The sequence below is a fragment of the Phyllobates terribilis genome, unplaced genomic scaffold, assembly GCF_046119375.1.
Source record: "Phyllobates terribilis strain yellow unplaced genomic scaffold, ASM4611937v1 Scaffold_7__3_contigs__length_470593459, whole genome shotgun sequence".
Classification (NCBI taxonomy): Eukaryota; Metazoa; Chordata; class Amphibia; order Anura; family Dendrobatidae; genus Phyllobates; species Phyllobates terribilis.
In genome coordinates this window covers 254685640-254713559 of record NW_027362767.1, presented here as the reverse complement: position 1 = coordinate 254713559, position 27920 = coordinate 254685640, and the positions used below count along the sequence as shown (strand labels likewise).

Here is a 27920-nt window from a genome sequence, read left to right as displayed (position 1 = left end):
AATACACTACTCCAGGCCGGCTGGAAGGGCAAGATGCATTGTGTTTCTGTAGCGCCCCGAGGGTTCGGCCGCTACAGGGGTACTGCGCCTCAACCAGAGGTGTGATATTCCACTCCCGGGTAAGGATGGAGTGTGGACCAGGGCTCGGTAGGCTGCATGCATCACACACACCCCATTTCCGGGGGATAGCTCAACGGTGCTCCCATTAGACAGTAATGCAGGCACGACAGAATCTGTCCCTGGCTGGAGTGGGGAGGGGGGAGGAAAACCCAGTGATGTAGGAGCAGGAGGGGACGGTCTCTGGGCATAGGTAGGAGCTCATTGGTTGCAAGTCACCTGGGCTCACACACAGAGAGGGAGGTATAAGAGGTGGGCACCATCTTAGTTCTGGGTTCAGTTCAGTGAGAGAGGGAGTTCAGCCAGAGAGGGCTGACAGGGAGCTGTGGCTCAGTCTGGGCCCAGCTCCAGGAGGCAGGCCTAGGGTGAAGGCCGGAGCCAGCAGAAAGGAACAGAAACAGAAAAGAACAGAAACAGAAAGGAACAGGAACAGAAAGGAATAGCAAAGAAAGAGAAGTACCCAAAGTGGAGAGAGGCCCAGAGACACGAAGGTAGAAGGAACCCTAAGGACCCAGGAGATTACGGGTGACGGGTTGGCAGAACAGGGTACCGGATACCAAGTTGGTAGAGGCGACTAATCCTTAACCAAGAACGGGAGGTCGTGGCCATCTCTTGGTGCGACCCCTCGCTACACCTACTAGAAAGGCACACCACATAGGGTCAGGGAGGTGAGCACGAAGCGCTTCCAAGAGAAGGCCCGCGGGAGCTGGACAGACGTAGTGTCACTGGTGGGGCACGGCCAGAGAAAGGAATAGAAGGGAGACCTGTGCCACACTCTGGAATTGCCTGGGGGTTGACCGAGTCCCCGCACCTGGTGGACGCAGCACGGCTTGGGCAGTCATTGTCGGCAGAGTGACTTGGAATATAAAGAACTGTGAGTAAAGAACTCGAACTGCAACCCCACGTCTCTGTGCTTCATCGCCGCACCAGCACTACTAGTGCTGGGACGCCCGTTTACCACCACCCCCATCATCCACATTCCCTGCCCTGAGGCCATACTCTTCCCGTGGGGAGTTATCCCATCTTTAGCTGCACACACCACACCGGCCTCAGCGGACTGCCTTGCAGCGGCGGTACACCCTGACCGCAATCCACGGGTGGCATAGTCGGACATTAAACCACAAAAACCCTATAAAGACTGCCATTTGGTTTGACAACCCTGAGCCACGGGACCGGGTCGCCACCACGGTGACTACAACCCACAGCATCCCACAAAAGGTCCGGTTCCGAGTTCCCCACGCGGCCCAGGGGGCGAGTCATTTCTGCTGAGCCCTGTCCCTGGCTAGAGTGGGGAGAACCAAAGGTAGGGGGAACCAGTAGTGGGTGTGGGTGGAGGAAGCAGTTTAGGGGAGCACCATCATAGGAGGTATATAAAGGGAAGCCATCTTAGGGTGGCAGGGTCAGTCAGTGGAGAACAGTCAGTGAGCAGTCTGAAGAGCAGAGTCTCTTCAGGAGCTCTGCTCCACAAGTGGGGCCTAGTGATAGAGGCCCAGGAGGGGAGCAGAGGAGAAAGGCTCCGTTCTACAGAAGGGATCCCAGGGGGTACGGTGAGTGCAGGACGGCACCTGTACGCCCCGAATCTGCCAGGTGTCAGAGGGATCAGGCCGCAAGAAGGGGACCGGCCCCTGAACCAGCCATGTTACTCCAGGTCTCGGCTGGTAAAACCGGAGGCTTCTGCACTTCCATGGTGCAGTCGCCACAGTCTCATCCTAGTCTCCGTGAGGGTCAAGTAGGTCCGGGAACTCCAGGTTGCCCAGACGGACTTCAGAGCACCCGATCGGGAGTGTGTGTGGGAAGCGCAGGGCAGGAGGGAGAAGACCCAGCGCGGGAAGTCGGTCTAGTTAGGTACATAAAGAAAGCGGGGTTCCGTCAAGCGCTCCTGACACATCTGAGGAAGAGCTGAACCCCTGGTCTGGTAGACGCAGTGCGACGCGGAGGCGGACACCCATACAGTGTACCTGAGAACCTTGAATAAGAACTGTGAGTAAAACTCGGATGACTGCACTGCACTGCCTCTGTCCGTTATTTCCTGCTGCGCCATCTCTCCTGCACCACAAGTCCCAGCATTACCACCCACCATCAAACTCTACACTGCCCTGAGGCCCGCTCCACCTGTGGGATGCTGTTCCATCCTAGCTGCCCTATCAACTGCCTCAGAGGTCTGCAGCAGCGCTGGTACAAATTTCCAGAAACCACAGGTGGCGTCACGATCAAACAACAAATCCCATATAAACTTTCCCCTTTTTGTTGACCGCCCTGGGCCACGGACCGGGCCAGCCACTGTGACTTATTCCCCCCAGCATCTATAGGCCCGGACACCGAGTACCCCACTGCCCTGGGGGCACGTCAGAATCATGACAGAAGCCTTTTGTGAAGCGGATTAGGTTAAAATCTCTTCATCTTTGAATGCCTAAAAATAAAACTCTGTCTGGCCATATCTTTAGACCAAAAAAAGCCATGCCATATGTACTAACATATTCAAAATGGACATGCAAAAAGGACATCCCAAAAATAGTTGACAATGCTTCCTAAAAAACATGTTTGGGTTGGGTTTGAATAAAATATGCTCCTTTACATAGTTTGGTTTCTGGGACTGTCCCATCAAAATGGGACTGTTGTCAAGTATCCACTACTCGATGGTACTGAAGCCTTCAACTGCCTGAAAATTCTAGAAATCTGGCACATACTCACATTTGGATCATGATGGGGTAGTCAGATTTTACTAATAATAAAGTGGGTATTGGTTCTTACATCCCTTCATGGCACAACCTATTTGGGACATAAGTAATAACAACTTTGGAATGCCTTTACATATCCAAATGACTCTGGGACTTTTTTCGTTACACATTGTACTTTATGTTAATAGAACATTTAGTTTGACATGATTTGAATGAAATTTACAAACATTTTTGGGAAAATTTGCATGTGTCAAATTTTAATGTGTCTTCCCTTACAACAGATAGTTATTAATTAACATTTTCCATAAGTCTGCTTTACATTGGCATAATTTTTTTATACATCCACTTACAGTGGCTTGGAAAAGTATTCACCCCCTTGGCTTTTTACCTATTTTGTTACAGTACAATCTGTGTGTAAATATTTTTGTAATCCAAGTTGTGTGTGATTCATCAGCACTAAATAGTCTAAGTTGGTGAAGTGAAATGAGAATAATATAGGCATAAATTAAATGTATGTGATCAATTAACTAAAAATTGGCATATGCATACAGTGGTGTAAAAAAGTTTTTGCCCCTTCCGGATTTCTTATTCTTTTGCATGTTTGTCACACTTAAATATTTCAGATCACAAAACAAATTTAAATATTAGACAAAGATAACACAAGTAAACACAAAATGCAGTTTTTAAATGAAGGTCTTTATTATTAAGGGAAAAAGAAATCCAAACCTACAGGGTCCTGTGTGAAAAAGTGATTGCCCCCTAAACCTAATGACTGGTTGGGCCACCCTTAGCAGCAACAACTGCAATCAAGTGTTTACGATAACTGGAAATGAGTCTTTTACAACGCTCTGGAGGAATTTTGGCCCACTCATCTTTACAAACTTGTTGTAATTCAGCCACATTGGAGGGTTTCCAAGCATGAACCGCCTTTTTAAGGTCACGCCACTACATCACAATCGGATTAAGGTCAGAACTTTGGCTAAGCCACTCGAAAATCTTAATTTTGTTTTTCTTAAGCCATTTAGAGGTGGATTGCTGTTGTGTTTTGGATCATTGTCCTGCTGCATAACCCAAGTGCGCTTCAGCTTGAGGTCACAAACAGATGGCCGGACATTCTCCTTCAGGATGGCATGGATTTATATTGTGTGCCCATAAAATAGTTTAAAAAAAGGAATTACAAAGTAAAAAATATTCATACTCACCTTCCACCGGCCCCCGGTGTCCTCCCGGCGACGATACGCTCTCCTCGGCTCCCAGCGGTGATCTGCAAGGACCGTCAGTGGCGTCATTTAGTCATCTGATAGTCACGCGACCATCACCTGACCGCTGACCATCAGCTGACTAAATGAAGTCACCGAAGGTCCTTGCAGATCACCCCTGGGAGCCGAGGAGAGCGCATCGTCGCTGGTAGGACACCGGGAGAACACCAGGGGCGCCGGAGAGGTGAGTATGATTATTTTTTTTAATTTTTAACTTTATTATTCTTTTTTAACTGGTAGGTACGATGGTACCTGGGTCGAATGAGAGTCTCCTCTTCTCCAGACCCGGGTACCATCTGTGCATTAAATCTCATTCTGTCCAATGCAAGTCAATGACGGCGATTTCACAGTGGAATCGCACTAGAATTGGTCTAGTTGTGGTTTTTACCGCAATGCGAATCCGCAGCGGAAATTTCCGCATGATGTGCACAGCACATGCGGATTTGCATTGCAGTACATGGCAGACCTATTACAAGCGATTTTAATGCGTTTTCGCGGCGAAAATCCACTGCAAAAACGCATTAAATCCGCATCGTGTGCACATAGCCTAAGTCCTACGTGGACTTCGGATTGCACTAATTCTCCTGTCTATTCAGATGTTGTACAATGAGATCCAGCCCTGAATAAAATGTTTGTTTTTTAAACTGAAGATGTCACATTTTGTAGTAAAGTGTCAAATACGCGTCAAAAACGCATGTAAAAAACGCATGCATTTTTCTGCTAAGGAGATGCAGAAATGCTCAGGAAAATTTCTGCTTCATTTCTGCATCGTGGGCATTAAGCCTTAGACCCACCATCAGACCCCTTACATTTGCCCTGCTTGCTAAAACAAAAATCTTGGTCATGAAGGTGTTAAAAAGATAACATTGTGAAATGCCCATGGGTAAGGAGCTGTAATGAAAACCTTGTGTCTTTCCTATTGGTATAAAATAGCCCAACGAGAATTTCATGTTTTGTGGATGTAAAAGAATCGTCCTCATATCAAGGCGAGAAGATGACACTGACACCGAAAGTCCTGATCATCTGGTTGGGGACTAATTTGGTCCTTGCCACTAACACATGCCCGGGTGAGTGATATAGCTATAGATATAGGGCTTCTGTAACTGACGGTCCATGTCTGTAGTTGTTATAGGAGGTACTGGACTGCAATAGAAGAACAGTAAATCTTTTACCAAAGAAAATGTTTCTTAATGTAAAGGTGTGGAAGAAGTGTCGACACTCCTTCTGAAGATTTGCTGCAAAACATGTCTTTAATGTAGTGCAGTTTGCTCTTGACCTTGCAATTTTCAGTTTTTTTGTGCTTTCCTTTTTTCCTCCCCTTCTTCCAAGAGCCATAACTTTTTTATTTTCCGTTAATATAGCCATATAAGGGCTTGTTTTTTGCGGGACGAGTTGTACTTTTGAATGACATCATTGATTTTACCTTATAGTGTACTGGAAAACGGAAAAAAAATTCCAAGCTTGGTGAAATTGCAAATAATGTGCAATTCCACAATTGTTTTTTGGGTTTTAATTTACAGTGTTCACTATATGGTAAAACTGACCTGGCATTAAGATTCTCCAGGTCAGTATGAGTACACAGATACCAAACATGTATTGGTTCTTTTTTATTTAACTAGTGAAAATAATTTCCAAAATTTGTAAGAAAAACAAATTTTGCTTATGACGCCATTTTCCGAGACCTGTAGCGTTTTAATTTTTTGGTACCTGGGGCTGGGTGATGGCTTATTTTTTGCGCGCCGAGATGATTTTTTGATTGATACCATCTTGGGGTAGATGCGATGTTTTGATCATCTTTTATTGCATTTTATTGCAATGTTGCGATAGCCAAATAACCCCATAATTCTGGCGTTTTGATTTTTTTCTTGTTACGCCATTTACCAATCAGATTATTTTTATATTTTGATAGATTGGACATTTCTGAACGCAGCGATACTAAATATGTGTATTTATTGTTATTTTTAATTGTTTTATTTTCAATGGGGCAGAAGATGGGTGATTTGAACCTTTGTGGGTGATTTGAACCTTTCAATGGGGCAAAAGGTGAGTGATTTGAACGTCAAAGTGGTTAATATGATTGGATATGGAGCTATCCTACCAAAACATAAAACAAGCTGGACACTCTCCTTCTCCCACCTGCTCTCCCTCTCTCTGCTTCTCATCACTGCTGGCGACATATCTCCCAATCCTGGACCCCCATAGCTTACACCCTCCACCAATTCCCCCTCCTATCGCTTCCAACCAACTGCAAACCACCGCAATCTCTCCAACGTAAAACTTGTGCCCTGGACGCCCACTCCCCAGCTCCCTCTCTCTGGAGCACTCTGGAACGCCCACTCTGTATGCAACAAGCTCCACTTTGTCCACTACCTCTTTACCTCTCGCAATCTCTCCTTCCTGGGCATCACAGAGACATGGTTGACACCCACCGACACTGCCTCCCCTGCTGTGCTGTTTTATGGTGGCCTCCACCTCACCCACGATCCTCACCCTGTTAACAGACATGGTGGAGGAGTGGGTCTTCTCCTTTCTCCTTTCTACCAACTGCACCTTTAGCCCTACCCCACCTCTACCCTCCCTTATTCTCCTTTCTTTTGAAGTCCACTCTGTCCGCATCTACTCTCCCTCCAACCTCCAAGTGGCTGTCATATACCGACCTCCAGGCCCGGTCACAGCCTTTATTGACCAATTCTCCACTTGGCTTCTTTACTTTCTCTCTGCTGACATTCCGACAATCATCATGGGCAATTTCAACATCCCCACTGACACTCGCCAGTCAGCAGCATCCAAATTCCTGTCGCTTACTTCATCCTTTGGACTTATTCAGTGGTCCTCCTCAGCCACGCACACAAACACACACTAGACCTCATCTTCACCCGACTCTGCTCTCTATATAACCTCACAACCTCCCCCCAACTCTATCTGACCACCATCTAGTCACGTTCTCATCCCTGTCCTCCTCACCTGTCACCCATGTCCAGCAACTAGTCCACCCCCGCAGAAACCTTGTACATCTTGACACACACACACTCTCTGACTCTATTCTACCACTGACATCCATATCTTCACTCCACGACACAGGCAGCACCACTGCTTTCTACAATACTACTCTCGCATCAGCTATTGACTCGGTCACCCCTCTTATGCATGGCAGAGCACAACGAGTCAATAGGCAACCCTGGCACAACAACCTCACTAACCAGCTTCGACAAGCGTCCAGGGTTGCAGAGAGGTGTTGGAAGAAAACGCATTCCCAAGATGACTTCACTGCATTCAAACAAAGAACACTAGCATTCAAATCAGCCCTCACCTCTGCTAAACAGGTCTACTTCACAACCCTCATATCTTCCCTATCTTACAAACCCAAACAGCTATTCAACACTTTTAACTCTCTCCTCCGCCCTCCATTGCCCCCTCCGACCTCCATCATCTCTGCTGAGGAGTTTGCCACACACTTCAAAAACAAGATTGACCAAACAAGGCAAGTCTTTACTGTCCAACCACTACAACCTCTTTGTTTTCCAGACCATTGCCCTTCCCCCATAACCTCCCTTCCCAACATTACGGAAGGAGACCTTACTTGTCTCCACTCCAAATCACACCTCACCACTTGGGCACTAGACCCTATTCCATCCCATATCCTCCCCAACCTCACCCCCACACTCATCCCATCCCTAACCCATCTCTTCAACCTATCACTAACTTCTGGAACCTTCCCCGCTGCCTTAAAACATGCCACAATCACGCCCATCCTCAAAAAGCCATCCCTCGACCCAACTGCCTAGTCCAGCTACCGCCCCATATCACTGCTCCCATTTGCTTCCAAACTCCTCTACCAACACGTTCAAGCTGAACTTTCCTCTCATTTCTCATCTAACGCTCTCTTTGACAACCGACAATCTGGCTTCTGCCCCCACCATTCCACTGAAACTGCCCTTACCAATATCACCAATGACTTAATTATAGCCAAAGCTAACAGACAATTCTCTGTACTCCTTCTTCTTGACCTGTCCTCTACTTTCGACACTGTTGACCACTGCCTCCTACTACAGATCCTTTCTTCATTTGGCGTGAAAAACCTTGCCGTATCCTTGATCTCCTCATACCTTTCCAATTGCACTCCCACTCCCACACTACTTCCTCACCCCGCCCCCTCTCTGTTGGAGTCCCTCAAGGCTCTGTCCTAGGACCTCTGTCCTAGGACCCCTACTCTTCTCAATCTAGACCCTTGGCTTGGGACAGCTCATAAAATCCCATGACTTCCAGTACCATCTGTACTCTGACGACACCCAGATCTACCTCTTTGGCCCAGATGTCACTTCTCTGCTGTCCAGAATCCCAGCATGTCTAGCAGCCATATCCTCCTTCTTCTCCTCCTGCTTTCTCAAGCTCAATGTGGACAAAACTGAACTCATCAATCTTTCCCTCATCTCGTGTATCTTCCCCACCTGATCTTTCTATCACAAATAATGACATAACACTTTCCCCTGTACCGACAATCTGCTGCCTCTGAGTAACCCTTGACTCTGCCTATACTTCAAACCCCACATCCAAGCTCTCGCCACCTCCTGTATCCTCCAGCTCAAAAATATTTCCAGAATCCGTGCTTTCCTCAACCCTCAATCTACTAAACTGCTTGTGCATGCCCTCATCATCTCCTGCCTCGACTACTGCAACATCCTCCTCTGTGGCCTACCTGCTAACATTGTCGCACCCCTCCAGTCGATCCTTAACTCTGCTAGGCGACTAGTTCATCTGTCGCCTCGCTACTCCTCTGCTGCCCCCCTTTGCAAATCCCTTCACTGGCTTCCAATTGCCCAGCGTATCCAGTTCAAACTACTAACACTGACCTACAAAGCCATCCATGACCTCTCTCCTCCATACATCTCTGAACTAATCTCCCAATATATTCCCTTACGTAATCTCCAGTCCTCCCAAGACCTCCTTCTCTCCTCCACACTTATTCGCTCCTCACCCAATCGCCTCCAAGATTTCTCCCGAATATCCCCCATCCTATGGAATTCTGTGCCTCAACACGTCCGATTAGCCTCCACATTTGGATCCTTCAGACGGAACCAGAAAACCCATCTCCTCAAACAAGCTTATAGCCTGCCATTACTTTGCTTGCTGCCACCTCAAGAACACTGGAGCTACTGCAACCCCTCAACCTACTTTCTCCTTCCCCATTCCTGTAGAATGTAACCCTGCAAGGGCTGGGTCCTCTTCCCTCTGTACCAGTCTATCATTGTTAGTTTGTTTACTGTAAGTGATATCTGTATTTGGTATGTAGCCCCTTCGTATGTACAGCACCAGTGAATCAATGGCTCTATATAAATAAATAATAATATGTGTTGTTAGTCTGTGACAGGGTTAACAGTTAGTGTCAGCCCAGGTGGGGAGGCGTTATTGGAGCATTTTGTACAGGAAGCTAGTTCCTGCTAGTTTATAGAGAGATTTTGAAGGAGAAAAGAGCTACTGTACAGTAGAAGAGTCGGCCACAAGTGAAGAGTGTGCAGCGACTAGGACTCAAGAACAGTGTTCAGAACAGTGTTAAAGAAGTCTGCTACCTTCTAACGGCTGGAGTACGGACACAGGAACACACATTGACCCATATGACTTCTGTAGAGAGGATTCTTCACTGGCAATGAGTACCTGTAGTGGTATTAAATAGAGCTGACGGAGGTGTGATTCCCGTAGGCAGCTAGTGTGCAGTGGGCTACTGACAACATGTAAAACCGGCTATGGAGGTTTAGACATAGCATCCTATTCTGACCAGGGAGGCGCATGGGGTACTGCACCATAGTGTGGGATATTTGAAGTGCAAAAGAAATACTCTGATACTCTGAAGTGTCTGACAACATCAAGATATGCCATCTGTGACCATAACTGAATATGAGCCTCTGCCTAAAGCAGAAGAAACATTGTAGATTTATCATGTTTTCTGTGGCGCCCCTGAGGGTTCAACCGCCACAGGGATGCTGAACTTCTCTAATGGAGTGTGGTGTTCCTCCTCTGAGGTAAGAACAGTGTGATAGTCGTGACCCAACCTTTGCATCCAACACCACATTTCTCCACCAGAGGGGGCTAATATGCACTAGGTGCTGCCCTCCTGGTTACAGGGAGACTGGGGAACCAAAAGAGAGGGGAACCAGTTAGTGGGTGAGGGTGGAGGACTTACAAGTTAGTTACACTTTAAAATTTCATATTTAATAAAAAGCCATCTTGTGTCTTGGTTCTTTGATCACTCTTTGACTGTCTTTCTGCTGTCAATTGCTGAGTGTACTGTGATCTCCCACCCTAACGCGGCTCCTGTGTGGGCACGCATCGGATGGAGACACAGCCCTCGTGCCCCGGCCTTGGGATGAGGGGTAGGTTGTAGACAAGGAATGTCTCGACCCGGTCAAGGACCTGGACCAAGAAGGCCCGGAGCTTAAGAGTGTGGCTCCATAGCAAATGGATCCCGGGGAGGATGCAGACGGAGCGGTGTACGCCACCTGTCCTCGCCAACCTGATATATTCAGAGGGAGTCCGGCTGCAAGAGGGGTACCGGCCCCCGACACCCGACCTTGCTACTCCATGTCCTGGTCGGGAAAGCCCGGTAGGCCCTGAGGATCCCACCGGGTATCGGAAGGAGCAGAGCTGCCACCCGTACCCTTGTTCTGAGAGGAGCTCAGAGGGAGACCCGGCCTATTCGCACACACACGGACAGGAAAGGATACGGTCTGTAGTTCAGGAACACTCTGGTGTAGGGTCCCAATTGAACACTGGACTTACTCGGAGGTTGTCGGACCCCCGTCCCTGGTGACCGCAGGACTCCGCAGGGAGCAGGGAGTCGCCTTCCTTCTGCCATCTCTAATGTGAGTAAAGCCTTGGAAGTTCACCCCTATGGCCTCCGGACTGTTTATTCTGCGCCACACCGCGCGACGCGACGCCCGTACTCCTCTACTACTACCCCCATACTCCTGTTCCTCTGCCCTGAGGCCCTGCTCCGCCTGTGGGGAGTAGTAATAACTATGGCTGCCCTAACACCAGGCCTCAGTGGACTGCAGCAGCGCTGGTGGCCTTCACCAGGTGCCACAGGTGGCGTAGTCGTAAATCAGCCACTCAACCCGGATAAGCCCGTACCATCCTTCTTTTAATGTGACGGCCCTGGGCACGGAGCGGGTCTGAGCCACGGCTGCACCCCATCTCTCCATCACAGGACCCAACTCCGAGTCCCCCATCTCCCAGGGTAAAGAAAAGGTCTTTCGAGTAGAGGCGTCACAACCTTGGCGTAGTCGGCAGGATCGCGTGCCCGCAACAAAGGAAGGAATTACCCATTGCTACCGGGTACTGTGTGCCTTACACCTTGAACTGTCGTTTTTACACTTAAAATGGCGCCCGCCCAAGAAGAACAGAAGCCATAATGCTGTGAAAACACTGGCTTTAAACACCTCCCATCGTGGGCTGGTCTCCCGCTTGGCGCCAAAAGTGTGGACTGCCCCTTCCATCAGAGACTGTCCGCGGGGTAATGCCCGTCAAACCGGATGGGCTGAACGAAGGCGGGCCTGTCAACATGCCGGCCAGGAACCGCCCCGAAAGAGGAGGAAGAAGAAAAGTAACAAGGTGTGGCCCTTGCAGTCGGGGGTTGGCATTCTTCAGAGGCAGACATGGACGCTTCTGGAGCGCAACCTACCGAGCATTCTGAACCCGGTTCAGGCCCTTCACCCGGCAGAGAGCGAGGCGGCAGCGTTCTAACGGCGGGAGATATGGAATTTCTCCGGCAGGAAGCCCCCGGTCTCTTGCGGAGACAGAGAGAGGCCCAGGAGGCGGCGACGGCTGCGTGGCGGGAAGAGATGTTGCTACATATTCGGGCCCGCCGCCAATGAGTTGAAGTCCCAGGACAAGGAGACACTGTGACAGAGGTCGTGAGCGGCCCAGCGGCGGGTGAGTGTGCTACCCCTGCCCCGGCTGCAGAGCCTACCGTCCCTATCCTGGACCTCATGGCCGAATATCTAATACCCCACGCGGCCAACTGGGATCAGGTCTTGGCTCCGGAGCTGCAAGCGGCAGCTATAGGTGGGGACCTGCGATGCCGCCCTACTCCTGAACCCGAAGTGCCTGAAGCTGCAGAGGTGTCCACCGGCTCCAACCCGTACTGGTCCGCGCCTGTAGAGGACCTGCAGCAACCCTTGATGACACCGTTACCTGCACCAGCAGTAAACTGGCCGGAGGCCGAGGAGTGGGCCTGGGACAACCAGGGGGGGGACCTGATGGGCTTCCCCCGGGAGACCCGGGCTGAAGCGCACAGGAGGAGCCAGTGGTGCAGCCACCAAATATTCCAGCTCGCTCGGGAGCAACATCAACGGGAGCTCCGCTGCGAACGCCTCGAGGTACGGGCCAAAGCTGCTAAATCCCGGGCTCGTCAGGAAGAGGCCACCCGTCCCAGTCCCCGAGTGGAAGGGCAAGTCGTCCCCTTCCACCATGAGGCGGGGTGGGGGTTCATTAGAAGTCCCCAGTACCAGGACGACGTCTTTGTCAGCCGGCGGGACGTCGAGCCGCGTTTGAAGAAGGGACACCCTGGTTGGAACCTCTTCCCGGGCGATATAGTGACCTTTTCTCGCCACCAGGGGGTGCGGGGGTGGTATGCCCTGGATGTACACAAAGTGTCCGGGAGCGACGCCCCCTCGCGCTCGGCCTCAGGGGACCGGTCAGCCTCCGTCGGGAGGAGCGAGCCTTTTCCCAGGAGGGAACCCGAGGTTTAAGCAGCCCCGGCTGTTACAATTTGTTTACAAGTTAATGTGTTGATCTTTCTATTTTTCTTACCTTATAATCCCAGTTTTTTAGAGACATGTGTCCCTTCGGACTGGCAGCAGACAGACTCTTTCCTTTGTATATAGTTTGCATCTTTTTAGGTGCTCCATATTAGTTTTATACAAAAACCGCGGACATTTGTACCTCAAAACCTCAGAAGGAAAACCTGTCAGGGTGGCTCTCTGGGAGGTCCGACTCGGGATCTTCATGCCCTGCAGCTACCCCAGGGCCCACGTTGAGGGTTTGGGGCAGGTCCCTCGCACTTCTGAACTGACTCTGCGTCTTTGCACCTTAACCCGTCTGTCTGTACATAATGTCTCTGGAAAATGCTAGCACTTTTATAATTTTATACTTTTGTATTTTTGTACTGTATAACCTGTTTTGCAACGTTTAAGAAGATGTGCCTCCCATAAAGGGAAGATGGTTTTGTTATATAAAAAGAAAATTTCCTGGGTGTTACTCTTTTGCAGCCCGCGGACGTGCTGTGTTTCACCAGGGGGGAATGTGGCGCCCCTGAGAGTTCGACCGCCTCAGGGATGCTGCACTTCTCTAATGGAGTGTAGTGTTCCTCCTCTGAGGTAAGAACAGTGTGATAGTCGTGACCCAACCTTTGCATCCAACACCACATTTCTCCACCAGAGGGGGCTAATATGCACTAGGTGCTGCCCTCCTGGTTACAGGGAGACTGGGGAACCAAAAGAGAGGGGAACCAGTTAGTGGGTGAGGGTGGAGGACTTACAAGTTAGTTACACTTTAAAATTTAATATTTAATAAAAAGCCATCTTGGGTCTTGGTTCTTTGATCGCTCTTTGACTGTCTTTATGCTGTCAATTGCTGGGTGTACTGTGATCTCCCACCCTAACGCGGATCCTGTGTGGGCCCGCATCGGATGGAGACACAGCCCTTGTGCCCCGGCCTTGGGACGAGGGGTAAGTTGTAGACAAGGAATGTCTCGACCCGGTCAAGGACCAGGACCAAGAAGGCCCGGAGCTTAAGAGTGTGGCTCCATAGCAAATGGATCCCGGGGAAGATGCTGACGGAGCGGTGTACGCCACCTGTCCTCGCCAACCTGATATATTCAGAGGGAGTCCGGCTGCAAGAGGGGTACCGGCCCCCGACACCCGACCTTGCTACTCCATGTCCTGGTCGGGAAAGCCCAGTAGGCCCTGAGGATCCCACCGGGTATCGGAAGAAGCGGAGCTACCACCCGTACCCTTGTTCTGAGAGGAGCTCAGAGGGAGACCCGGCCTATTCGCACACACACGGACAGGAAAGGATACGGTCTGTAGTTCAGGAACACTCTGGTGTAGGGTCCCGATTGAACGCTGGACTTACTCGGAGGTTGTCGGACCCCCGTCCCTGGTGACCGCAGGACTCCGCGGGGAGCAGGGAGTCGCCTTCCTTCTGCCATCTCTAATGTGAGTAAAGCCTTGGAAGTTCACCCCTATGGCCTCCGGACTGTTTATTCTGCGCCACACCGCGCGACGCGACGCCCGTACTCCTCTACTACTACCCCCATACTCCTGTTCCTCTGCCCTGAGGCCCTGCTCCGCCTGTGAGGAGTAGTAATAGCTATGGCTGCCCTAACACCAGGCCTCAGTGGACTGCAGCAGCGCTGGTGGCCTTCACCAGGTGCCACAGGTGGCGTAGTCGTAAATCAGCCACTCAACCCGGATAAGCCCGTACCATCCTTCTTTTAATGTGACGGCCCTGGGCACGGAGCGGGTCTGAGCCACGGCTGCACCCCATCTCTCCATCACAGGACCCAACTCCGAGTCCCCCATCTCCCAGGGTAAAGAAAAGGGCTTTCGAGTAGAGGCGTCACAACCTTGGCGTAGTCGGCAGGATCGCGTGCCCGCAACAAAGGAAGGAATTACCCATTGCTACCGGGTACTGTGTGCCTTACACCTTGAACTGTCGTTTTTACACTTAAAATTGCTCCCGCCCAAGAAGAACAGGCGCCATAATGCTGTGAAAACACTGGCTTTAAACACCTCCCATCGTGGGCTGGGCTCCCGCTTGGCGCCAAAAGTGTGGACTGCCCCTTCCATCAGAGACTGTCCGCGGGGTAATGCCCGTCAAACCGGATGGGCTGAACGAAGGCGGGCCTGTCAACATGCCGGCCAGGAACCGCCCCGAAAGAGGAGGAAGAAGAAAAGTAACAAGGTGTGGCCCTTGCAGTCGGGGGTTGGCATTCTTCAGAGGCAGACATGGACGCTTCTGGAGCGCAACCTACCGAGCATTCTGAACCCGGTTCAGGCCATTCACCCGGCAGAGAGCGAGGCGGCAGCGTTCTAACGGCGGGAGATATGGAATTTCTCCGGCAGGAAGCCCCCGTTCTCTTGCGGAGACAGAGAGAGGCCCAGGAGGCGGCGACGGCTGCGTGGCGGGAAGAGATGTTGCTACATATTCGGGCCCGCCGCAAAAGAGTTGAAGTCCCAGGACAAGGAGACACTGTGACAGAGGTCGTGAGCGGCCCAGCGGCGGGTGAGTGTGCTACCCCTGCCCCGGCTGCAGAGCCTACCGTCCCTATCCTGGACCTCATGGCCGAATATCTAATACCCCACGCGGCCAACTGGGATCAGGTCTTGGCTCCGGAGCTGCAAGCGGCAGCTATAGGTGGGGACCTGCGATGCCGCCCTACTCCTGAACCCGAAGTGCCTGAAGCTGCAGAGGTGTCCACCGGCTCCAACCCGTACTGGTCCGCGCCTGTAGAGGACCTGCAGCAACCCTTGATGACACCGTTACCTGCACCAGCAGTAACCTGGCCGGAGGCCGAGGAGTGGGCCTGGGACAACCAAGGGGGGGGACCTGATGGGCTTCCCCCGGGAGACCCAGGCTGAAGCGCACAGGAGGAGCCAGTGGTGCAGCGACCAAATATTCCAGCTCGCTCGGGAGCAACATCAACGGGAGCTCCGCTGCGAACGCCTCGAGGTACGGGCCAAAGCTGCTAAATCCCGGGCTCGTCAGGAAGAGGCCACCCGTCCCAGTCCCCGAGTGGAAGGGCAAGTCGTCCCCTTCCACCATGAGGCGGGGTGGGGGTTCATTAGAAGTCCCCAGTACCAGGACGACGTCTTTGTCAGCCGGCGGGACGTCGAGCCGCGTTTGAAGAAGGGACACCCTGGTCGGAACCTCTTCCCGGGCAATATAGTGACCTTTTCTCGTCACCAGGGGGTGCGGGGGTGGTATGCCCTGGATGTACACAAAGTGTCCGGGAGCGACGCCCCCTCGCGCTCGGCCTCAGGGGACCGGTCAGCCTCCGTCGGGAGGAGCGAGCCTTTTCCCAGGAGGGAACCCGAGGTTTAAGCAGCCCCGGCTGTTACAATTTGTTTACAAGTTAATGTGTTGATCTTTCTATTTTTCTTACCTTATAATCCCAGTTTTTTAGAGACATGTGTCCCTTCGGACTGGCAGCAGACAGACTCTTTCCTTTGTATATAGTTTGCATCTTTTTAGGTGCTCCATATTGGTTTTATACAAAAATCGCGGACATTTGTACCTCAAGACCTCAGAAGGAAAACCTGTCAGGGTGGCTCTCTGGGAGGTCCGACTCGGGATCTTCATGCCCTGCAGCTACCCCAGGGCCCACGTTGAGGGTTTGGGGCAGGTCCCTCGCACTTCTGAACTGACTCTGCGTCTTTGCACCTTAACCCGTCTGTCTGTACATAATGTCTCTGGAAAATGCTAGCACTTTTATAATTTTATACTTTTGTATTTTTGTACTGTATAACCTGTTTTGCAACGTTTAAGAAGATGTGCCTCCCATAAAGGGAAGATGGTTTTGTTATATAAAAAGAAAATTTCCTGGGTGTTACTCTTTTGCAGCCCGCGGACGTGCTGTGTTTCACCAGGGGGGAATGTGGCGCCCCTGAGAGTTCGACCGCCACAGGGATGCTGCACTTCTCTAATGGAGTGTAGTGTTCCTCCTCTGAGGTAAGAACAGTGTGATAGTCGTGACCCAACCTTTGCATCCAACACCACATTTCTCCACCAGAGGGGGCTAATATGCACTAGGTGCTGCCCTCCTGGTTACAGGGAGACTGGGGAACCAAAAGAGAGGGGAACCAGTTAGCGGGTGAGGGTGGAGGACTTACAAGTTAGTTACACTTTAAAATTTAATATTTAATAAAAAGCCATCTTGGGTCTTGGTTCTTTGATCGCTCTATGACTTTCTTTATGCTGTCAAATGCTGGGTGTACTGTGATCTCCCACCCTAACGCGGATCCTGTGTGGGCCCGCATCGGATGGAGACACAGCCCTTGTGCCCCGGCCTTGGGACGAGGGGTAAGTTGTAGACAAGGAATGTCTCGACCCGGTCAAGGACCAGGACCAAGAAGGCCCGGAGCTTAAGAGTGTGGCTCCATAGCAAATGGATCCCGGGGAAGATGCTGACGGAGCGGTGTACGCCACCTGTCCTCGCCAACCTGATATATTCAGAGGGAGTCCGGCTGCAAGAGGGGTACCGGCCCCCGACACCCGACCTTGCTACTCCATGTCCTGGTCGGGAAAGCCCGGTAGGCCCTGAGGATCCCACCGGGTATCGGAAGAAGCGGAGCTACCACCCGTACCCTTGTTCTGAGAGGAGCTCAGAGGGAGACCCGGCCTATTCGCACACACACGGACAGGAAAGGATACGGTCTGTAGTTCAGGAACACTCTGGTGTAGGGTCCCGATTGAACGCTGGACTTACTCGGAGGTTGTCGGACCCGCGTCCCTGGTGACCGCAGGACTCCGCGGGGAGCAGGGAGTCGCCTTCCTTCTGCCATCTCTAATGTGAGTAAAGCCTTGGAAGTTCACCCCTATGGCCTCCGGACTGTTTATTCTGCGCCACACCGTGTGACGCGACGCCCGTACTCTTCTACTACTACCCCCATCCTCCTGTTCCTCTGCCCTGAGGCCCTGCTCCGCCTGTGGGGAGTAGTAATAACTATGGCTGCCCTAACACCAGGCCTCAGTGGACCACAGCAGCGCTGGTGGCCTTCACCAGGTGCCACAGGTGGCGTAGTCGTAAATCAGCCACTCAACCCGGATAAGCCCGCACCATCCCTCTTTTAATGTGACGGCCCTGGGCACGGAGCGGGTCCGGGCCACGGCTGCACCCCATCTCTCCATCACAGGACCCGACTCCGAGTCCCCCATCTCCCAGGGTAAAGAAAAGGGCTTTCGAGTAGAGGCGTCACATTTTCCACCAAGAGATACAGTATTACTTTGTTTGAAGCTTAACAGTAAAAATGTTTTAACTTTTTACAACGGGCTCTGGCTCTACTAAATTGTTCCATAAGTATAAGGTCCCCATACCACCGTACCACTTCTGGCCCAGAAAGGGGTAAGCAGCAAGCCCCCATAGAGCACACACACACTCCGGGGAACTGTAATAGGTTGGATTGGGAGGCAGAAATAGGTGTCGGCCAAATCCCTCACTTACATTAATAATGCCATAGAGAACGTTTAGCAAATAGAGGGACAGGGGTGAGAGGTATGCATGCAAATCTTATGGCCTCAGTTTCAAACCAAATCTGAAATGGTGTCCAACTTCCTAATGTTCTGTAAGGGTAATGTCTGCCATTCTGTTTTTTTGGAAGTCCAAAATTCTGTGTTAATTCTGTGTTAATTTCATAATATATCTTAATATATTAGAATATTTTTCTGATTTGGTTAATGATAAATTTCAGACTGCATACAGTCACCACTAGGGGAAGCTCATCACATAAGCTGCATATACTGAATATTACTTTTAACCTCTTAGTGACCGAGCCAATTTTGACCTTAATGACCAGGCCAAATTTTTGAATTCAGATCAGTTCATCAGGTAATAACTCTGGAACGCTTCAATGGATCCCGCTGATTTTTAGATGTTTTTCTATATGACAGAAAATACCCAAAAGTGACACCATTCTAAAAACTGCACCCCTCAAAGTCATCAAAACCACATTCAAGAAGTTTATTAACGCTTCAGGTACTTCACAGGAACTCAAGCAATGTGGAAGGAAAAAATAAACATTTTACCTTTTTTCACAAAAATTTTACTTTAGCCACATTTTTTCTATTTTCACAATGGTAATGACGCGCCCCCAGGGCCGTGGGCTACTCGGCAGCTGGGCCTAGGGGTGCCGGTATGGGGGATATCACGGTGGCTGGCCCGGTCCGTGACCCAGGGCGGTCAATCAAAAAGGGGGGGGATTAATTATAGGGGATTTGGAAAGTTCGTGACGCCACCTGTGGAATGCGGCTAGAGGGTGCCGCCGCTGCGGAGCAGTCTTCTGGAGCTGGTGTTACGGCAGCAAGGATGGTGTGGCTCTCCACAGGTAGAGCTAGCTCCAGGGCAGTGTAGGGGTGAATGGTGGAGGTTGGTGAGAGACGGCAGGACGGTCCCAGAGGAAAGACGGACACTCACACGGGGGTAAGCTTCAGTACCTTTACTGGTGATGATGCAGGCACGGTCCAGGGTACTCCGGACGAAGGGCGCACTTTTGGACTCTCCCCAGTGAGCGGGTATAGGGCCTCCTGATCCGTGGCTTTACTCGCTAAGCTTCTGAACTGCCTGGAGCTAGGCCTAGCTTGGTTACTGTCTCTCTCTTTCCCTTGCACCTGCTGACCTGGTCGTAGGGCCTACTCTTGGAGATCACTCTCCCTGGTCGCTGGGGCCTCCGTGACTCCTAGCCCTGGTACTGTAGTCAGCGTTTGGTAAACCTGGGACCTGTAGTCCTCCAGGGGTTCCGGTGGTCCCTACTGGGTGTGAAGGTCCCTGTAGGCGCGGACCCGGTGTCCGGTATATATCTCGGGGTGAGCCTGGTATGCTCCTCTGCCCCCTCGTTACTTCTTCCTTCTCCTCTCGCCTTCGGCCACACTCAGGGCCCTCACTCGTGCTGTAGGCCTTGGCTCGCCTAAGCACTGCAGCAGGTGTGCTGCCTCTTCGCTGCTCTCTGAGCGTCAGCACGCTCTCTGCTCAACTCTCAGCTCACTACTCACTGAACTAACTTCTCACTAACTGACTTGCCACCCTAAGATGGCTTCCCTTTATAGACCTCCTTTTATGGTGGTCCCCTACTCTACTTCCTCCACCCACACCCACTACTGGTTCTCCCTACCTTTGGGTTCCCCCCACTCCAGCCAGGGACAGGGCGCAGCAGGAAACACATTGCATCTTGCCCTTCCAGCCAGCCTGGAGCAGTGTAGTGTTGAATGCGGGTGTTGGGGTTCCGGGCAGCACTCCCTCCTTACCTGAGAGAAGGAGACACCACACCTCTGGGTGAGGTGCAGTACCTCTGTGGCGACTGAACCCTCAGGGGCGCCACAGTAACAGGATAAAATGGACCACAAAATTTGTTGTGCAATTTCTCCTGAGCATGCCAATACCCCATATGTGGGGGAAAACTGTTGTTTGGGCGCACGGCAGGGCTCAGAAGGCAAAGAACACGTTTGACTTTTTGAATGCAAAAATCGCTGAAATTGAGAGCGGATGCCATGTCGCGTTTGGAGATCCCCTGATGTGCCTAAACAGTGGAAACCCCCCCAAGTAATCCCAGTTTGGAAACTAGACTCCTCAAGGAATGTATCTAGATGGGTGGTGAGCACCTTAAACCCCCAGGTGCTTCACAGAAGTTTATAACATAGAGCCGTGAAAATAAAAAAAATTAATTTTTTCCACAACAAAATGTACTTTTAGCCCAAAATTTTTTATTTTCACAAGAATAGCAGGAGAAAATGGACCCCATAATTTGTTATGCAATTTCTTCTGAATGCGATGATATCCCATATGGGGTCAAAAACTTCTGTTTGGGCACATGACAGGGCTAGGAAAGGAAAAAGCACTATTTGTCTGAAATAAATTGTGAATGCCATGTCACATTTGGAGACCCTTTCAAATGTGAAAACAGCAAAATAAGAAAAAAAACACAAGTGACCCCATTTTGGAAACTAGACCCTCAAGGAATTCATCTAGGGGTGTATGGAGCATTTTTAACGTAAAGGTAATTCACAAAACTTTATAACATTTAGATGTGAGAACAAAAAAAAATTTTCCCGCTAAAATGATGTTTTAGCACCAAATGTATAATTTACACGAGGGGTAATGGGAGAAATTGGACCTCAGAATTTGTTATGTGATTTCTCCCAAATGTGGTAGTACCCCATATGTGGATGTACACTGCTGTTTGAGCACATGGAGGATCGGATGGGAAGGAGCGCTACTTGACTTTTAGAACGCAGATTCCGCTTGAATAGATTGTGGGCACCATTAGCTCAGCCTCTGAAGTGCCAGAACAGCAGAAACCCCTCCAGGTGACCCCATTTTGGAAACTCCACTGCCTAAGAAATTTATCTGGGGTGTAGTGAGTATTTTGAACCACAGCCTCACTGAATTTTATAACATTGAGACATGGAAATATGAAATTTTAGTGGTAAAAATGTAATTATTGTATTTGCTGCACATTTTTTAGGTACACAAGGGTTAATAGGTGAAACTGGACTCCATAATTTATTGCGCGATGTCTCCCGAATGCGGTGATGCCCCATATGTCATCAGAAATTACTGTTAGGCCACACATCAGGGCTGAGAAGGAAGGAGCGCTATTTGGCTTTTGGAGCACAGATTTTGCTAGAATAGTTTGCAGGTGACATTTGCGGAGCCCAAAAGGTGCTGCAACAGCAGAAAACCCCCAAAGGTGACCCCATTGTAGAAATTGCACCACTGAATGAATTCATCTATGGCTGCAGTGACTATTTTGTAACATCCACTCAAGGCTTTATTCTGGAGAATTTCAAATATGCCAGTGTAGTGGTGACACAGGTACTTTAGATGCAGTGACACAGAAACACCGAGCAGCCAGTACAGGGTTAATAAACAGGGGGGATTTATTGTAACAGGGTCAATCTCCACGCAGGGAGTAACAGGGGAAATATGGGGACAACAAGGAGAGTAGCAGGTAACAGGCTATAACCGACAATCCACAGTTTGGCTAGATATAGCAGAGTCGAAACGGTTGTAATCGTCAGTTTTACATTTAGCTGACTCTTGTTCCCCACAAGGCCGTTGCCAGCTGATGCCGGTTTTCTTCTTGCTTCCCCGCCTAAACAATGCTCCGTCTTCTGGCGGCAGCGGGCGGTCTCCGGTTTGACCCGCAGAGCGCCTAGTCCATAACACTGCACCTCACTTGTTTGGCTCCACGGACCCTGCGTCTCTTCTCCCTCTAGTCGGGCTTGACTCCAACTGTCCACTGCCTGCTTTCCCGCACAAAACTCCTTTTTCTCCCTCTTCCTAGACACGCGTGCAGCTCCGCGGTCACCTGACCCCTGAGCTCTCAGTCTGTCTTCCCCCTGCAACCAGAGGCACGGCCCCGGCAGTTCCGGATCCCTTGTTCTCAAAGTACTTACACCCCGGTCTTCCCCCTTAAATAGTGCCCATACATTGTGCCCCCATAAATTGAAGCACCCCCATATATTGTACCCAGTTTGTGCTTCTGGAGACATGCACCCTGTAAATTGTTAAGTCCTCTCTCCCCACTACAATAATGCCAAACATGTGGCCGCTTACTGCGGTTTAGGCACAGTGGGGCTCAGAAGGAGGGGGCATTGGATTTGGGAGCGCAGATTTCACTGGATTTTATTTGATGGGGCGGGAGCCGTCGCTTTTCCTGAGTCTTTGTTCTGTCAGTAACTCGGAACCCCCTATAGTTCCAGTCACAGATGACAGACCTGAGTGGGAGCTGGTTTTGTGCAGGATATATTAGGGTTTTATTGGTAACATTTTGGGGTACATAATATTTTTCGATCACTTCCAGAATAAGGCTGGGATCACATTCTTGTGTTCTACACTGAGCACTTACCTTGGGGTTTCCATGTAAACCCCACAAAAATGCGATTCAGACGAAACCCCTGACGGAACCACCTACCATAGTGAGGCAGATGGAGACACTTTGGGCTTTGTTTGGCGTCTGTTTTGGTGGTATCCATCTTTTTAGGCGTACACTTGTGCGCTAAAAAGACACCTAAAATGATGGGACACCGCCAGAACACAGACCAGTCCAAAGGTACTCCATCTGCTTCATAATAGAGAGGTTCTGTCCCAGGTTTTGTCTGAATCACGTTTTTGGGGAATATATACGGAAACCCCAACGTAAGCGCTCAGCGAAGAGTGCAGGATAAATGTGAGCTGAGCCTTATTCCGATTTTTTGGAGGCACAATGAACAAATAGACAGCAGTACCAGAATAGTTCTTATTTTTATTTTTGTGCAGTTCACCGTGCGGTATAAGTGATAAGGGAAATTTATTCTTTTGGGTCGGTGTGATTACAGCGATACCAGATTTATATCAGGTTTTTTTAGGTTTTGCTGCTATCATACTGTAAAAATGCTTTTTTATAAAATATATTTTTTTTGTTGCTATATTCTGAGAGCTGTAACTTTTTTATTTTTTGCTGAACAGCACTGTATGAGGGCTTATTTTTTGCAGGACAAGTTGCAAATTTTTGTACCACTTTGACGCACATAGTCATTTTTGATCGTTTTTTATTCCGATTTTTCAGCCAGAATGAACAAAAAACAGCAATTCGATTATTGTTTTTCTTTTTTTCTTTTTGCGCCGTTCACCGAGTGGTAAAAGTGATAAAACCGAATTGTTCATTGGGTCGTCACAATTACAGCGATACCAGATGTATTTATTTATTTATTTTTATGATGTGCTATTTTTACAAACGAAAAACAATATTTTATGAATTTTTATGAATTTGTTTTTGCATCATCATATTCTGACAGCTGTAAAGTTTTTAATTTTTTGCCAAATGAGCCATATTAGGGCTTGTTTTTTTTGGGACATTTTGGCGTTTTCATGTATACCATTTCTTTTACATATCACTTTTTGATCACTTTTTATTCACTTTTTTGTGAGTCAGTATGATGAAAAAGGGACATTTTTGGCTAGTTTTTTTTTTTTTTTTTTGCGGCATTCGGCAAACAGAATAAATAACATGCTGGTTTTATAGAGCAGGTTGTTCCGGACGCGGCAATACCAATTATGTGTACTTTTTTTTGTTTATTTCTGTTTTATCACAAACATTGCATTTTGAGTGTCGAAACGGATTTTAGTGATTTGTCTGCGCTTTTTTGTGTGTTTTTTTTTTACTTTTTTACATATTTTATTTCACTTTTTTTACTTTTTCACTAAGTCCCACCGTGGAACATGTATAATTTTTATTTTGATTGCTGATCTCCCAGCTTATTGCTGGATCTCACAGGCCAGCGTACCCTGAGATCATCACATGACTTCAGGGTACCATGGTAACCTTTGGGACTCACGATTCTCATTGCGGGGGTCCGATGATTACTAAGGGGGCCTTATCACAACTTAAATACCACTGTCGCGATTGACAGAGGTATTTAAGGGGTTAATCGGCCCTGATCGGTCTCAAAACTGGCCGGAGCCGATACTTCAGGGTGTCAGCTGTCATGTATAGCTGACACTTCCGGGAATTGCCGCAGCCGGGAGGCGCTATTCCCCAATTGACGTTTAAGTACTATATGGCGGCTAACAGTAACAGGGTTAATACAGTATATTATGACACAGCAATACGACTAAATACAATATCTATGCAACGTTCTATTACATACACTGTGTAGTGCCTGCGTCCCTGCATGCTGCCTCTCTCCCCCAGCAGGGATGACGACTAACTCACCGCTGCGGCCCATGTCCCGCTCCCCCTTCCTTCTCTGCTGCTGTCCAGGGTGTGCGCATGGCACGCAGATCCACGGGCACTGAGCTCCTTCTCATTAGACCACAAATCCTAGATATGCGAGTCACTGGGTATACAGTGTGCTCCTCCCACTGGCCGTCTCCATTCCCTGAAGCATGGCCCTAACCCACACCCTGTACCATACGTCTGCGCTGGAAGTAACGGCCCACAGGAATGGTCCTCTGCTACATCCGGATCGTCTCCCAGATCCTCTATTGGCGCTGCTTACGGACTTCCACTGGCGCTGGTCACAGACTTCCACTGGCGCTGGTCACAGACATCTACTAGCGCTGGTCACTGACTTCTACTGGCGCGGTGCACAGATCTTCCTCACAGCTCAAGCCTTCTCTTGTATCTGATTGCTCTTGGATCCTTCTGTGGCTATGGTGGCTGTAAGCCCACCTAACAGCCACATGACCTGTCCTGGTACAATTTCTGGTGCCAACTACCTCTTCTCAGCATGTCCAGGCCTTTTATATTTAGTAACTACGACACAGGTGTCACTTGACCTGGTGTCGTCTTTAAATTCTTCCTGGTGGAACATGGGTTCTCACTATCAAGTTCCTACTACTGTAATTCTTTCTTTATTTTCACTATCGCCTTTGACCAGCAGATGGTGATGTTTGCTTGCAATTACTCAGCTAGACATCAATTTCAACTGTCTTCTTCTCTCTTGTCCACTTCCTTACACAGGCACCCATGTGTGCCCAAGTATTTTGGAAATATTGCATTCAGCTACTACGTGTATTACAGGAGTTTACTCCATCATCCACTTTTCTCAGCTCCTGCTAGGTGTCTTATTCTCTCTAACAAACTCATATATGGTATTCCAGCAACTTGCAACTACTTTCTAGCTCAGACCTGTGAATCCTCGTGCTACTGCACCCTGAACTCTGGGTGCTTCCCCATAACAAATTCAACTTTGCTAATACTAGAGCTGTTCATACCTTGATCTCTACAAGTAAGATACCTAATTATTGTCTGTCTCTGCTATTCCTATTATACTGCCTATATTCGCAGCTCTTTTGTTGTTTTGTGTGTAATCGTAGCTATGCAAGCAAGGTACTAGATTACCTTTACATCTTCTATTCCCATGTGCACTTGTAAGGGTGTGACAGAGGCTGTCATGTGCCTCTCCCTCTTTAAACTGTGTTTGTGCCAAGTGTATGGTTTATTGTATGTTTGTGACTGTAGTAATATGTGAGTCTGTGTATAGCGTATAGGAAAGCATAGGATATAGTTTAGGGTTTAGATAGTGATAGATAGAAACATTATGGCTGATAGGCAGTGGTGGGCCTATTAGTATATAAGATATAAGGCATAGTTTAGGACTTAGTTTAGGAGGTTTAGTGACTGCAGTAGGGTAGCAACGAGGATGTTTGCATAGCGACGGGGGGAGAGTTAGTGATTGGTCCAGTTGAAAGTGGGACGGGTTTGGGCCAGAGCAGAGTAGCGTTTTTTTCAGTTAGTGAGTTAGTCAGTCAGAGATAGAGAGCTGGTTGAAACATTAAAGTATGTGCAGGAGGGGCAACTGAGAAAAGTGACAAAGGTCAGGGCCAGTGGGCTGATGGTCAATAGTGATGCAGAAAGAGGAAAAGAAAGAGAGAAGCAGCATTATGGAAACGGAAGCGGCCAACTTCAGGGAATCTTTCCTAAACGTCTGAGGCCTATGGCCTGTAAAAAGTATGGAGTAACCAGCCTTACTTTTGTCCCAAGAAGAGAAAACAGATGGGGATGCCCAGATAGGAAGCGGGACCGTGTTTTTGGAAGCTGCGGAGCAGGGTGGAATATCCCTGAGGAAGGAAGGGCTAGAAAAGAGAGGGATAAGCAGGTGGCTAAAACTGTGACTGCTGCATCACATTATACTGTAACAGTGACCAAAACTGAACTGAAGGAGTTAAGTAAAATGGTTTTGTTAAGAAAGAATCAAGAGTCTAAGCTTGACTGTGTACCTGCCTCTGAAAAAGTGACCGAGTATCAGATGAGGCTCTCAACGGAAAACGTAAGTGTTATCTACTACACAGCCCACACGACGAATAGGACTTTATCTTTTATTTGTGGGGTGTCAGGGTGTGGGAGGAGAACAGCAGCCCATTGCCACAACTACCACCCTGCGCACCTCACACATTTGCATACCTGGCTCTGCTTCACCTGGTGATTCCTGCTCCCATTGTTATCTGCTGTCTTGCATACTACACTGTCCTGGTCCTCACTTATCTACTAGCTGCTTCATCGCCTCGTGTCCGTGTTGCTCACCCTGATCTACATTTCAAAAACTCCACCTAATATATGACTGTACCAGTACATTTAAAAAGACTTGTTACTTGCCATAAATATATAATGTTTTTATCTGGTGTATCTGACACGCCCCCTGGGCCGTGGGGTACCCGGTGCTGGGCCAGTAAATGCTGGGGAATGTCACAGTGGTGGTGACCTGGTCCATGACCCAGGGCGGTCAATAAAAGGGGTTATGGATAGGGGATTTATAGTGTTTTTATAGAGTTTGTGACGCCACCTGTGGAATGCGGCTAAAGGGAGCCGCCGCTGCGGAGCAGTCCTCTGAAGCTGATGTTACTGCAGCAGGGATGGTGTGGCTCTCCACAGGAAGAGCTAGCTCCAGGGCAGTGTAGTGCAGGGGTTGATGGCGCAGCAATAATCAGTCCACAACTTAATGGCAGTTTACTCTTGTCTTTACTGGTGGTGATTAGACAAGCCGGGACTAGGGTACTGGCTAGAAGTGGAAGTCTGGGCAGCCTGGAAGCAAGTAAAGAATCCTCCTTGCCAAGGTGAAGTTGTAAGCCTTCCCTTTCCACTAAACTCTTTGGCCCTGCTGCTTGTAGCTGTGCGGTGGCCCTCGTCCCTGAGTGTAACGTTTCTGTGCTCACCCGTATGGCAGGCAGCTCGGGCCTTGCTGGTGCGTCGCTCCCACGTGGCGGTGCTGGACCCTGCGGTGCTGCTGAGCCTCCCGGCATGTGATGGGGCCAGGAGACCTGCAGTCTCCTGCCCTCCGGTTTCTGTGGCTGGGCCTTCAGTGCCCCACAGCCTCGGAATCCGGTGTCCAGTTCTTCTGTGCTGTACTTCTGGGGTGAGCTGCCACGCAGCTCCAGTCCCCAGCTCCTCTCTCCTCGACGTCCTCGCTTTCACTCCTCACACTAAGACTGACTAACCCCGCCCCCAGATCCCAGTTGCCAAGGGGAGGAGCTCCCCTTGCTGGTCTGGAGCCATGAAAGTGGTGCATGCTTAGCAAAACCTGGCTAGGGGACCCCTGCTTGCTTCCAGGCATGGCATTACCTCTTTTGAGGGAAGCAATGCCACTGTGGCAACCGGACCCCTGGGGTGCCACATAT

At 49.5% G+C, this 27920-nt stretch overlaps 1 protein-coding gene across 2 annotated transcripts in view; it reads left to right on the top strand.

Annotated features, from left to right (window-relative positions):
- Positions 1-4925: 4925 nt before the first annotated feature.
- LOC141154411 (ficolin-2-like) overlaps positions 4926-27920 on the top strand; it is a 49315-nt gene continuing 26320 nt past the window's right edge. The window contains exon 1 of one of the 2 annotated variants that reach the window (XM_073640319.1): positions 4926-5121. In XM_073640319.1, the coding sequence (XP_073496420.1) occupies positions 5049-5121 (73 nt within the window). In that variant the 5' untranslated portion in view covers positions 4926-5048. The remainder of the gene's footprint in view (positions 5122-27920) is intronic. The other variant, XM_073640318.1, reaches the window with a different exon arrangement.